The sequence below is a fragment of the Bufo bufo genome, chromosome 2 (genome assembly GCF_905171765.1).
Source record: "Bufo bufo chromosome 2, aBufBuf1.1, whole genome shotgun sequence".
NCBI lineage: Eukaryota > Metazoa > Chordata > Amphibia > Anura > Bufonidae > Bufo > Bufo bufo.
In genome coordinates this window covers 663,528,098-663,542,229 of record NC_053390.1, presented here as the reverse complement: position 1 = coordinate 663,542,229, position 14,132 = coordinate 663,528,098, and the positions used below count along the sequence as shown (strand labels likewise).

General features: G+C 45.1%; 1 protein-coding gene across 1 annotated transcript in view; it reads right to left on the bottom strand.

The window, feature by feature from the left end:
- Positions 1 to 5,752: 5,752 nt before the first annotated feature.
- The window catches only part of GUCY1B1 (guanylate cyclase 1 soluble subunit beta 1), a 100,139-nt gene continuing 91,759 nt past the window's right edge, over positions 5,753 to 14,132 (bottom strand). Inside the window, exons 13-14 of the mRNA XM_040418580.1 lie at positions 6,971 to 7,097; positions 5,753 to 6,008 (exon numbers count right to left, since the gene is read on the bottom strand). Coding sequence (XP_040274514.1) covers positions 6,003 to 6,008; positions 6,971 to 7,097 — 133 coding nt within the window. The 3' untranslated portion in view covers positions 5,753 to 6,002. The remainder of the gene's footprint in view (positions 6,009 to 6,970; positions 7,098 to 14,132) is intronic.

The following is a 14,132-nucleotide window of genomic DNA, read 5'->3' as shown; positions in this document are numbered from 1 at the left end:
AGCGCAGAGCGGAGAGTCCCCCCCCCCCCCCCCCCCCCGCTTTCTGCAGCAGTATTGTCAGGAGCAGGACCAGGATCTGTGGACCTTCCCACGGATGCCCCCTCTTGGAGGTCCACTCGGAGTGGGCATAGAGGCAGTGGTTCACAGGCTGTGCAGGAGGCAGTCAGGGAGCTGCACAGGCCTATCGAGTCGGCTGGAGAGGAGGGAGAAGGACACGCCCACCAAGTGTCAGGAGCCATGTTGGAGAGAAGAACAAGTTCAGCCAGCAGGGAATATTTCAGGAGCCCAGACTACAGGGACGGCGTGGTAACAACATCCAGGATTGGCAAAGCTGGAGACCAGGAGTGGCGGGATACAGGACCAGCGGCGGCAGGTTTTCACAGCACCCCGTTCAGCCTGGTGAGATATCATGGGGTCCCCTTTTATCTCTTCTTAGTTGTCCAGGGGTCATTGGGGGAGGGGCATGTCCAGGAAAGCTGGGAAGGGGGATAGGGGGAAAAAAGATGAGGGAAAAAATTAGGATGAGGTAAAGTGCGCACTTTTTCTAATTGGTTACAGGCATTTGCGATTTTAGCAAGCGTAATTGGGGAAAAGACACCGGAATGCTGTTTGGCGTTATTTTGTATTTGGATGCGATGGGGAAGCGTATAGGATGGCTCCGTTATGACGAGCAATTTAGACAGAGGAAGTCAGTGCGGCCCAATATGCGGGGGGATCACAAAGATATGGGCTCTGGCTAAGAGTAACGGCGCCATCGCGGTCGGGGCAGCCCTCTCGGGGGGAGGTTGGGGGGCCCGGGCAAGGGAGTTTTGCGGCGGCATCAGCAAGAGGTTTGTGTTTCCTATTTATCTTGCGCCTATTTTGAGACTTTTAGTTCGTTCCTCGAATGGGTAGTGGTTGACGTGTCAGGTTGTTCGCCCCCATTACTTAGATGATTTTTGTGCCTGGGGCTGGCAGGTTCATGGGTCTGTTTGTTGTTGTTGCATACAGTACAGTCAGTTTCTGAACAGTTTGGGGTGCATCTGGCAGTGGAAAAGACGGTAGGGCCTGCGACTGACTAAGTTGTGCTGTATGGGAATTGTGATTGACACGGTTAAAATGGAGTGTAGGTTGCCGGAAGACAAGTTGTTGAATTTGCAGCAGGAAGTTGGTTGGGCGAGGAGATTGGCAAAGATTAGATTGTGGGATTTGCAGTCCTTGTTTTGCAGGCACTTGGCTTCCGCTACCGCGGAAGTAGCTGCGCCGCATCAATTTTTTCAGTTGTGCAAAGAGTTAAGTGGGGATTTAGAAGTTAGGGTGAATTTCTTTGAGGTTTATAATGGCAGAACGTTGGTCATGGGTGACGTTTGTAACAATTTTGACTTCGAATTGTATTCGGACGCTGCTGGGGGTGGGTGGGTTTTGGGGCATATTGCCATGGTCAATGGTGTGTGGGACGTTGGCCAGAGTCTTGGGTAGTCAGGGGTTGGGTAAGAAATTTGGTGCTTTTGGAGCTTTTTCCAATTGTCATGGCGGTAGTGTTGTGGGAAGAGCGATTTGCAAATAGGAAAGTTCGCTTCCACTTTGACAATCTGGGGGTAGTGCAGGCGATCAATAGTTTGATGGCATCTTCTCCCGCGGTGGTTAGGATGTTGCAATATTTGGGGCTTAGATGTTTATCCATCATTGCTTGGATAGTGGCCGTTCATGAGTCGGGTGTTTCTAATGGTGTGGCGGATGCCCTTTTCCGTTCACAGTGGGAGCGTTTTTGTCAACTGGCGCCAGAAGTTAAGGATGTGGGTCTAGTGTGTCCAGACTGGCTGTGGGAAATCTTGGAGGAACTGTAATGGGGCTTTTGCGGGTGTCTTTGAGTCCTGGCACATAGGCTGCATATGGTAAGGCCTGGGAGACTTGGGAACGTTGGTGTGTGCAGTTAGGAGCGGGGGAGGAGGATTGGGAAATGGCTTTATTATTACTGTTAGGTCATTTCAGGGAGGAGAGTGGTCAGTATCTCAGTTAAATAGGTGTGTGGCGGGTTTGGCGTTTGGTTTTCCTTTACGTAGTGTTCTGGATTATACAAGGCAAGTTTTAAAAGGTTAGCGACAGGGCAAGGGGGCCGAGGATCAAAGAAGGCCGGTCTCATTTAAGTTATTATTGTTAGTCGTGGTTTGTGGATGGTCATGGGAGGTTGGTTTGTTTAAGGCTGCGTTTTCACTGGCGTTTTTGGGGGCTTTTAGGTTGGGGGAATTGGTGAGTAATAGTGTTAGAGCTGGGGGGTTGAAGCTTGAGGATATAGACATGTATGCGGATAGGGTGGTGGTTCGAATCAGGAAGTCTCAAACAGATCAGGAAGGAAAGGGTAGGCAGTTGACTTTGTTTTAGGTCCCAGGTTGTTTTCTTTGTCCTGTTAAATGCTTACAGCGCTATGGGGGAGGGAGTGGGGTGTTGGGGAGGGCTCCGTTCCTCTTCTTAGGGGGTTAGTGAGACCCGAGCGGTCTAACCAATACCATTGTCAAGTGGGGTCGGACTGGGGGCGAAGAACTAAAGGGAGGCCATCATGACGATGATTTGGTCAGTGAGGGAAGCAGTAAAGAGTTAATGGGTCCTAGAGTTAGTTAAGGGGAGGTCATTGCTAGGGTAATGGGGGAGTGGTTGGGAGGCTATAAATAGGGGGTACTGGGGGTAAAGGAGCACCATTTTAGCTAATTAGCCAAGCAAAGTCCCGCCGCCCCGCCCCTTAATTAGGAAAGGTAGGTTGTGGAGTCCCTTATATATAATAGAGTGAGAAAAAGGGGTTAATAATAATAGGAAGTATCAATAGTTTTTGTTTGATTTAAAAAAAAAAATATATATATATATATATATATATATATATACATATATATATATATATATATATATATATAAAAGGGGGGGTTAATTTTACGGTTAATTGTCGCGGCAGTCATGACGGTGGGGGGTTCCTTGAAGTTGGCGAATAAGGTGGTAGTTGAGAATGGGTGGGCCCCACAGGTGGAGCTGGACTCTCATGGTTGAACTGGAGTGAAGGAATTAGGCGTCCATCAGTTGGTGCCTCCGAGCTGGCGTTCATCGGCTGGGGGGCAAGATGGAGTTGCCAGCTTATTTGGGTGCAGTGGTGTTATCGGGGCTTCTAGGACCTACCTCATCATTCACTCAGGTTTCTGCGGGTTAAGGTTAAGTTATTTATGTGGGATGATTATTTGTTATTTAATAAAACAGCTGCTGTGGCCAATTCAATCCGAACCATTGTCCGGGTGTTATTTTAATGGTGGCAGGTATGAAGGTGAGAGTTAGTGAGACACAAGCAGTCTAACCAATACCATTGTCATGAAACACGTCAATGTGCATTTAAAAATCTGCTTTCATGTAATAATTCTGTAGGATTTGTTCCTGCCAATTATTATGCTAACATGTTTCTAAATTTGGAAGTACAATAAAGACTTGAATGTTTAACCGGAATGGTGCCAGCCCTTCTTGCAGCTTTTGAAAGGTGAGGTTAGGTGAGCTGACACTCCTTCTAAATATATTGCCTCAAGAACTGACTGTTGACTTGCTACATAATATATCCCACCCCTTGACTTGTTACTAAGTTTAATACTGGGAGATTATTCTTTTTAATTCTCAAATTGAAAATGTTACGGATAGCTTACACTCCAGCTGAGTAAATCCGTACAGCGTCTCCAAAAATCCAAGTAAATCCGAAGGTGTTGTGAATATTTAGCTCTTAATTCCCCCTAAACAGGAGCCAAGACTTCAGGAAGGGGTAAAACGATCTCTTTTATTGATGGCCACAGCTCGGCCTTTTATGCCAATCCTCCGGCAAGGGTTACTCCCACGGGGACCTTGTGGAGGACAGGCACACAAAATACAGTCACCAATAAATATACAGTAAGATATAACACACTCCCACATGAAAAGTAAAATCCCTCCTCTCTATCCTGGAGATAATTGGATAAAGGGGCAGGACATAGTTCCATGCAGTCGACGACAAAGCCCGTTGTGTTTGCAAGTGTATCACAGGCAATGCCCATTGTGTTCGCTAACTGCGTCACAGGCAGAGGGGGGGGGGGGTTGTGTACATTTAAAGGGCGAAATAGGGCTAACTACACGAACAGCAGACGAAATACAAAAGGCTGGGCATGCCTAAAACAGGGGTTTTGTCACAGAAGATATTAACATTACACGAACACAAGAAGATATACGTTATAAAGTGATGAAAAAATAATTTATTATGGATGTCTTTACAGTACCTGGACAATTTATACTGTACATATGTGACATGTAAAGATACAGATAAATATTAGGAAGCTTCTTATACAAGATTAAGTAAACCAAGAGATAAGCCAGCACAATACATTCTGTATGTCAACTAAGAAGGATTCATTTCTCTATAGAGATCCTGAAATACACTATTATATGGCACATAGCTAAAAATATGACTTTTCTATAAATATTTACAAGCATTTGCTTCTGTGTGTCAAAACTAAAGACATTTTCTGGGTTTTATGTCAATGGACAGATACCCTGTTAATCGCTACTATTACCTAAATACAAATCTTATACACAACTAATAACTATCATATACCTTGTTGACATAGAGCACTGACACTCATGAAAAGGTATGTAACATACTAGTAAACATAAAAATACCACATTACATGTGGCGAATGCATCTTACTGATACTACCAAAAATACAGAGAACATTAAGCAGGTTAGAAGCAACATGTACAGTCTTGCCATAAATGTCATTCATTGTATTTTAATTTGGGGTCACCATATGTTTGGAAAGCTTTGCAGACATAAAACTTAAAAAAAAAAAAAAATTGCTGCATCCCTTACTCTACGTTCACATCTGAATTGTGAAATCCAGCAGGCTGTTCCAGTAGAGGAACATCCTTCCGGAGATCACCATATCTGGCTTTAGTCCTGCATGCAGGACTTTTTCTCCAACGAAAAGCCAGCAGTTATGCCAGAAAGTGGCGGAATCCCCATCGGATCTCATTGTAGTCAATGGGGATCTGGTGGTTAACCGCATTATCCGGCTATGCCAAATATGGTGATTTTTGGTGGATTTCAAAATGCAGATGTAAACGTTGCTTAACCAATTGGTTTATTTATATACTGTGCTGTTTTCCTTGCCTATTGTCAAAACTATATATCTGTTTTCTAATCCACAGTACATACATCACATGTGAGAAGGAAGTTTATGCGTTCAGTAGAAAGGTGCTAAACATCAGCTCTAAGTATATCAACTAATCATAATGGTGTGCCACAAATTTTTTTTTTTACACAAATTTGGCGTTTAGGTTCCATGTTGCCACCAGGGTAACATGCAAAGTACACTATAGTAATATTCACAGTTAACATTTTCAGCTGAAGTTTTAGGCTACTTTCACACTCGCATTTGGTGCGGATCAGTCATGGATCTGCACAAACGCATCCTTTCAGATAATACAACCGCATGCATCCATTCAAAACGGATCCGTTTGTATGATCTTTAACATAGCCAAGACGTTGGCTATCTGTCTTGAACACCATTGAAAATCAATGGGAGACGGATCCGTTTTCTATTGTGCCATATTGTGTCAGTGAAAATGGATCCGTCCCCATTGACTTACATTGGGTATCTGTTTGGCTCACTTTTGTCAGACGAACACCAAAACGCTGCAAGCAGCATTTTGGTGTCTGCCTCCAAAGCGAAATGGAGGTGGAACGGAGCCAAACTGATGCATTCTGAGCAGATCCTTATCCATTCAGAATGCATTAAGGGCAAAACTGATCCGTTTTGGACCGCTTGTGAGATCCCTGAATGGATCTCACAAACAAAAACAAAAACTCCAGTGTGAAAGTAGCCTAACATGTTACATATTTGTGTGTAACAAATGAAGGGGTAAGCTACAAAATGACTGTATCTCCAATCAGGTTACTGGGAAAAAAACACAGGATCACTAAATTTCAGCAATTTTTCCCTGGATTTGGTTCTTCAGTTTAAATGATGTACTTATTCCTGAAAAATAAAGAGAAAAATAATAAAACAATATAATGCATGCAGAATATATTTCAGCACACTCATAAAAACAAATGGCTTTTCTCTTAGTTTCGGAGACTAAGCAGCACACCCTTACATTACATGGACAGCACAGTTATTGCAATAAAAACTGTGTAATGTTTGATTTCCCCTGTGGTGGCGCTTCAGGTAAATAACCTAGCTGCCAGGTTCACATGCAGATTTCAGGTGATAATTGCAGATTTTAAGTGATCAAGATTTTGGAAGGTGTATACATTTATTATCAGCCATATTATTCAGTGTTTCAGCTGCACAGCTAGATGCATTTCACTCAGAAACAGGGTATCTCCATTCTGTGGATTTTGCCAACACTGTACTGCTGTGACATCATGTATCTTACTTCCCACTATGTTTGTTTTCAGCTTTGGAGGTCACAGACCAGATAAGGTGGGAGGAAATCACACTTACAAACAGGAGATTCCTATAACCTTCAAAAGCTGTGTAGAAGCAGTTCTTTTATCAGGATCAGGATCTCAACTAACTCTGGAATGCTCTTATTTCTGAGTCTCTGTTACTAGGTACGAATCTTGTCTGACAACAGGCAGGGGACTGCAAATTAGGTGGAAGTGAGACCCCTAGTGGCCATGACTTTACAACCTTTTATCAGGTGCATGCAACCATATTTCTTAAATGAAGTGACTTAAAAATCTGCTAATTATACAATTCCCTATTAAATTTAAGGAAAATGTGTGAAAGTACAGTGACTCTTTAAACTGAAATGTGTTATAAAATGTTTCTCTCAGTCAAAATAAATGTTCATTGTACAATGTTGAAGAATAGCTGGGCAGAATTAGAGGGTAATATTTAGACATATGAATCATTCACTAACAATGATTTATAACTCCAGATTTAATTTTAACTAAAAAAAGTTAACTGTTTAGATTAGAGCAGATTAATCATACCTCTGTTTCTGCAGTCTTTCTGGATAGAAACCACACTTGCATTGGATCTGTTTTACCCTTCATGCTCACTGGTCCTCTATATTGTAAATGAAACTGGGGGTCGGCATTTTCTGGACTCATAAGACATCTGAACAATTAAGATAAAGAGAATATTAGACCAAAGATGGAGTTCAGATAGCTTCTACAAAACATCTACAATAATAACACCACTTAATATTGCTTCTGATGTAGTGGGGAGCTGGTAAAAAATTCGAAACAGGGTGGAATTGGAAAAAATTTAATTCCACCACAGTTTTATAGGTTTAATTTTTACAGCATTCTTATGCATTTAAACTGACCTTCTAACTTCATTCTCTGGGTCAGAACAATTACAGCGATACCACATTTTTATAGTTTTTCTCGGTTTTTAAAGTACCACAGCGCCGTTCAATAGATGGATCCATGATTATTATATGAGCCACATCCTAGGTACATTTGACCTATGGATACACAGTGATTGGCTCATCCTCGACCCATTGCACTTTTCACTGTATGGGACGTCTAAGGGGCCATCTCGGTCTGTCAGAAAGACATGGGTCTTTCACATTTTCCCATACAGGGTTTCTTGTTTCACAGGGTCACCTGATTTTTCCCACACTTTTACTATTCTATTTAATTAGCTGCCTTTTTAAAAAAAATATAAGATTAAAGGTTAAGCTTTAACGCTACAAATCTCAGGGTGCATGGAGTGGGAGTAACACCGATCTGATATTGATGGCCTATCCAAGATCATTAATGTCAAAATATTGGAAAACCCAGGAGGATTTGTCACATTTAGTGATGAGCGAACTTGTGTTTCTAGTTCAGCATACAAGGTTCAAAGATATGTTCCGTGGTAGTGGAATACATAACGAAATTCTTAGATAACCCAAACCCGAACCTTGTACCCCGAACTTGAAACACAAGTTCACTCAACAACAGTCACATTCTTACAGAAGTTCAACAGACTGCATACCTTTGCAGCTGATCATCACTGATCTCTGTTAGGGCTCTTTCACACTTGCGTTCTTGTCTTCCGGCATAGAGTTCCGTCGTCGGGGCTCTATGCCGGAAGAATCCTGATCAGGATTATCCTAATGCATTCTGAATGGAGAGAAATCCGTTCAGGATGCATCAGGATGTCTTCAGTTCCGGAACGGAACGTTTTTTGGCCGGAGAAAATACCGCAGCATGCTGCGCTTTTTGCTCCGGCCAAACACCGGAACACTTGCCGCAAGGCCGGATCCGGAATTAATGCCCATTGAAAGGCATTGATCCGGATCCGGCCTTAAGCTAAACGTCGTTTCGGCGCATTGCCGGAGCCGACATTTAGCTTTTTCTGAGTGGTTACCATGGCTGCCGGGACGCTAAAGTCCTGGCAGCCATGGTAAAGTGTAGCGGGGGAGCAGCATACTTACCGTCCGTGCGGCTCCCCGGGCGCTCCAGAGTGACGTCAGGGCGCCCCAAGTGCATGGATCATGTGATCACATGGATCACGTCATCCATGCGCATGGGGCGCTCTGACGTCACTCTGGAGCGCCCGGGGAGCCGCACGGACGGTAAGTATGCTGCTCCCCCGCTCCCCGCTCCTACTATGGCAACCAGGACTTTAATAGCGTCCTGGGTGCCATAGTAACACTGAACGCATTTGGAAGACGGTTCCGTCTTCAAATGCTTTCAGTACACTTGCGTTTTTTCCGGATCGGGCGTGTAATTCCGGCAAGTGGAGTACACGCCGGATCCGGACAACGCAAGTGTGAAAGAGGCCTTACTTCTAGCTTCTACCAACCTGCCAAGACTGGTGTTGTTAGTTTTTGGTGCCCAATAGCAGTGAACTGTCACGTGGGAAGTCCTGTGTAAGTGGATGATGTGACGTCCTATTGACACTTGTATTGGAAACCACCCATCTCACAGATTACTGCTATCGGGTGCTGAAACTAATGGCACCAATAGTGGCCGAACAGGAAATGCTATAAGAACAAGAACGACACTGCCTACGTCAGCAATCATTCGACTACAAAGTATGTGTGACAAGTGCACAGGATGCAATGCTTCCTGATATGACAGCGATAATCACGACATCATGTTTCACAATACGTGTAATATTGTAATGCGGTTTACCACGCATATTGATTGTCTATTCAAACAATGTGGCACCCTGGCCATAAAGACCTGATGCTCCATTAATTTCAGGGGGAAGGCTTGCGGGCTGTGTGGTTCCCCTTCTCATGATCAGTGGGGGGCCCAGCAATAGGTCCACCATTGATCTGTTATCCCCTATCCTGTAAGTAGTGGATAACTTGCTACAACCGGAATACCCCATTAATATGATCTCACATAGAAAGGTGAAGGGAGGTAGAAGGGCATTATGAAATAAAACAAAGCTGAATTTTATAGTCTGGACAACCTTGGCATTAGGTTAATATTCTTGTGTTTGACTGTTCTTTATTATTCCTTGAAAACATGCCATTTCATATTTGGAAAGTCAAAATCTTCAGCTTTTAAGCTCTATGATCAGTCACTTAGATTAATGATCTCACTAGTCATTTTACCACACACATTTATTTTAGTGAATAATTGTGCAATTCTCCATTCCATGCCCGGTATAGCTATGTCTCATAAATCTGTCATGATGGGCTTAGTATCTAGTTACTTGTGTCTCCATATACTCTTCAGCTGAAGATGAGAAGAAAATCTTTTCAGTTGGAGATTTCAGCCCTTAAGATATAACACCCCATTAAGCTTTTATTGTGCATTCCTTTCTTTAATCTAGATAAGTGCTAGATGTCACTGCCTGTCTGATCGAAAGTCCTTAAAGGAGTTGTCTGATCCCAGAACAAATGTTAGTGAGGGCTGGGAGAATATTTAAATGAAATAATGAATGCATTTAAGGATGAGCGAATCGACTTCGGATGAAACATCCAAAGTCGATTCCCATAAAACTCTGTTCCAATACTGTACGGAGCAGGAGCTCCGTACAGTATTAGAATGTATTGGCTCCGATGAGCCGAAGTTATTACTTCACGAAGTCTCGCGAGACTTCACGTAATAACTTCATAAATTAATTTATACTGTAAAAAAAAAAATCCTGAACTCCGGTTCGGTTCCAAGGTACTTCGGAGCCAATACATTCTAATACTCAGAGGCGGCTCTTCCATTAGGCCACTTAGGCCGCCGCCTAAGGCCTCGCGCTGGTGGGGGCCTCGCTCTGGCTCCCACCCGACACCGCCGCAAGTACAATTATTGGCTTCCGCCCGGGGGCGGACTGATCAGTCGGACACTTCGGACGTGGTCCATTGTGAAAGCGTTCATCTCCATAATCATCTGTATCGGCGTCCTTAGGACAGAGATACAGATGGCTGCGCTGTGGGGCAGGGGAGGGAGAGGCGTCTCCCTTCCCTGTTTCTCTGAAGGAGAGAGGCACTTGATACTGGCACATGGGGGAGGGAAGGAGAGAGACACTTGATACTGGCAAATGGGGGGGTGGAAGAGGTACTTGATACTGGCACATGAGGGGGAAGGAGAGAGGCACTTGATACTGGCACATGGGGGGGGGGAGAGGCACTTGATACTGGCACATGGGGGGGGAAGGAGAGAGACACTTGATACTGGCAGATGGAGGGTGGGGAAGGAGAGAGGCACTTGATACTGGCACATGGCGGGGCACTTAATACTGGCACATGGGGGGGCACTTGATACTGGCACATGGGGTGGTAGGAGAGAGGCACTTGATACTGGCACATGGGGGGGAGAGAGGCACTTGTTACTGGCACATGGGGGGAGAGAGGCACATGTTAATGGTACATGATTGGGCGATATCTATGGGGGGCACTTGTTACTGGCACATTATTATGGGGCACTATGGGGGCTTCTACTGAGGCCACAAAGAAGGGGTATTTTTTATGGGGGGCTCTGTGTGGTACTAGTATTATCAGGAGTATTATCTGTTTCTGCAGTATAGTATTGGGGAGCACAGCAGCAGAGTATTTGCGGTAGTAGAATGATTTGTCCAGAAGATGGGAAGATGATGGAAAAGTAGTAAACTAAGATTTTTTTTGTTGTCAAACTGCAGAGATGGAAAATGGCGACAAAATGGTGGTCTTGTCTGAAAGGAGAAGACGAGGACAGAGAACATCTACATCAAAGGAGACGTCACTGGATGTAAGAGGTATAGGGCGCTGTATTTCTGTAGTGATGGGATCAGGGGCGTAACGATCGAGGGGTGGAGGCGGGATATGGGCGTGGCTGGAGGCAGAGCATGGGCGTGACTGGAGGCGGAACATGGGTGGGGCCTCTATTTTGCCCGGGGGCCCTGAGGGTTCTCAGTCCGCCCCTGTGCACAGGCACGTCTTCTGAACGTTGCCAGCCCTGCCCCCAGAGCGCTGCGCAGCCACGCAGGGGAGAAGAGGAAGGAGCCAAGGCCCTCACCTTTGTCCGTGTCTGGCTGCCGCCCACAGACAGACAGTGGTGCCCAACCAGTGAATATAAGCCCAAGGTGTGTGCGTGTGTCTCACTGCTGCCGCCCTGCCCAGTGCCCACTCCAGTATACCCTGTACTGTCATGTCACTCACTGTGCATGTTAACCCTGTACTGTTAGTCAGTACAGTACAGGGTTAATATGCACAGTGATGTCACATACAGTACAGCCAGCCCGGGGTTAATATGCAATGTGACATTACAGTACAGGCTTAATATGCACTGTGACATCTCAGTATAGCCAGGGTTAATGCAAAGTGTTAATATGCACTGTGAATATAAGCCCTGTACTGTGTTGACAACAAGCCCCCTCCATGTATGTCTTTGGGAGGGTCGGAGAAACACAAACTCTGTCTCTCTCATAGAGATGAATGGAGGGGGCGTGCCGCTCTGAAGCCTAGCAGAGCCGGCGTTCTGGGCGCTGGGCAGCAGATCGGGGCGCACCCCCCATGATCAGACATCTTATTTCCTATCCTGTAGATAGAGAATATCTTGTGTTCGTGGGGGCCTCATGTTCGAGTTTTGCCTAGGGCCTCACAAAGTCTAGAGCCGCCTCTGCTAATACTGTACAGAGCACCTACTCCGTACAGTATGGGAACAAAGTTTTATGTGAATCGACTTCGGATGTTTCATCTAAAGTTGATTCGCTCATCCCTAAATGCATTCATCTACTGAATGCCCACCCGACCACGGATGTGATGTCACACTTCCAGGACACCTACGACCAGAGGGAGTAGAGATGTGAGCCTTATTTCCAGAAAGGAGCAGCATTTAGTAAGTGGGTGCATATATTTTTTTTTTTCATTTAAACACCTCCCCAGCCTTTAATATAATTAGCTTTGGGGTCAGACATCCCTTTAATGGTATTATACTCACTCGCAGTTGAAAACAGAAAAATCATTTTTTGCGTGATTTTTTTAAATTTGTCGTGAAGGAGTGGCACTTTCAGGTGTGAATGCACTTCTATCCTGGGATTAGCACTCATGTACACTTTTGCCCCACCTCCTCTCATCGGTTGCTGATACACACAGAGTTAACTAGGAGCAGCACACTACATGTGCAGGGTCTGCTCTCCTGAATATAGATGCATAATGGCATAGGTAGGTTTAGAGTAGGAGCTGCCTGACAGACCACAGTGGTGCTGGGTAGGTGGGCATAGATGTGTTTTTATCAAAATATATTGGCTAAGAGTCTTAGATTTTATCATTAGAGTGAGGGCTTAGTCCAGATGTTATGTTTGCATCTATTGCTATAGTGCATTATTTTCCGTGAATTACTCACGGTTGAACACAAACGTCAGAGGACCCGTGTGCAAAGAATGTTCTTTCAGTCCTCTCCCAAAATTTCACTGTTAATCGAAGACCTTTTGCCTGAGTGACTGCTGTGTGCAACGTGTCACCCCAGGGCGATCAAGTTCCAGTGTTTAGGAATGCCAAGTAGTGATGTGGCCTGATAGTTTTGTGTCACGGTGCTCCTACCCGGATACTGTCGCTCCCCAGGGTTAGACTCCATAGCAACAAAGGAGTCCAGACTAGGTAAAGTTTAACGGTTTTACTTGAACAACCTTGCAATAAACTGGTGTCATCAAGACGATATTTGAACTTTCTCTTGGCTCCAGCAGGCTCACAGTAAACTGGCAGGTGAACTGAAATACTTTGCTTTCTCTCTCTGCTATGCTAATCTCTGAGTTCAGTCTGGTTACCGGACTTTTTAGATGTCCTGGTACGGTTGAGGCGGGTGCCTTTGGCCGTTGACCCCCTCATAATACTCAGTCTATAAACTGCAATTAGTGGGGGTGCTTTACTAGGGGCTCCTGCAGCAGAAGGGTAAAATGCTCCCTCACTGCGCCATGTTGTGTTGTCTCCTTCCAATTCTCAACTAACTACAGCTTCCTGCAACACCCCCCCTTGGTAGAAAGCGGGACTATCCCACCTCTGCCCAAAAGGGGGGGGGGGGGGAAAGAAATGGTAAGTTCCATTCTGTCTAAAGATCTCTGCCAGATACACTACCACCTGTTGGACAACCAGGCACATTACATGCACATAACAGTTTTTGCATATAACACTCTGCGGATGGTTGTACAGTTGGTGGTGCAAACCAATACAATGGCGGCAAACAGGCTAGCAATAGGAATGTAGGAGTGAGAGGGTCCCTCTGGGCCACTACACTGTGTGCTGTATATGCCCAGTTCTAGTCACAAATTACTGCCTGACAGCTGTGTACATTTTTGGCGCATGTCACCAAGGCACTAGCTAACGTCATTTAATATTTACTAATGAGAAAAGTAGGGTCCTTACAGGCTCTGGCTTTCCAGAAAAGATACATTCCTAGTCCTCTCAGTCAACAGCACGTGTTCATTTGTCAGACCTGTCTACTCCTAGTGCAGCTTTCCTCTGGTGGTTGGGACTCCCTGGCCAGGCAAATGCTTGCACATCATCAAGAGTCATCCAATCACAGAGGTGCATCAACAGCAAGGTCTCTCTGTCAGTCGCTGACTGGGGAGGAGTCAAAAGTGTCGACCTATGCAGAGGATTACTGTAGGGGGAGGCCGAGGCAGTGGCGTTCATAAGATATTTGACACCCAGGGCTGGTACTTTCTCTGCCCCCCCCCCCTTCCCAAATGCAGTGAATGGGGCTCAGCTGCGAAACCAAGCACAGCCACTATCAA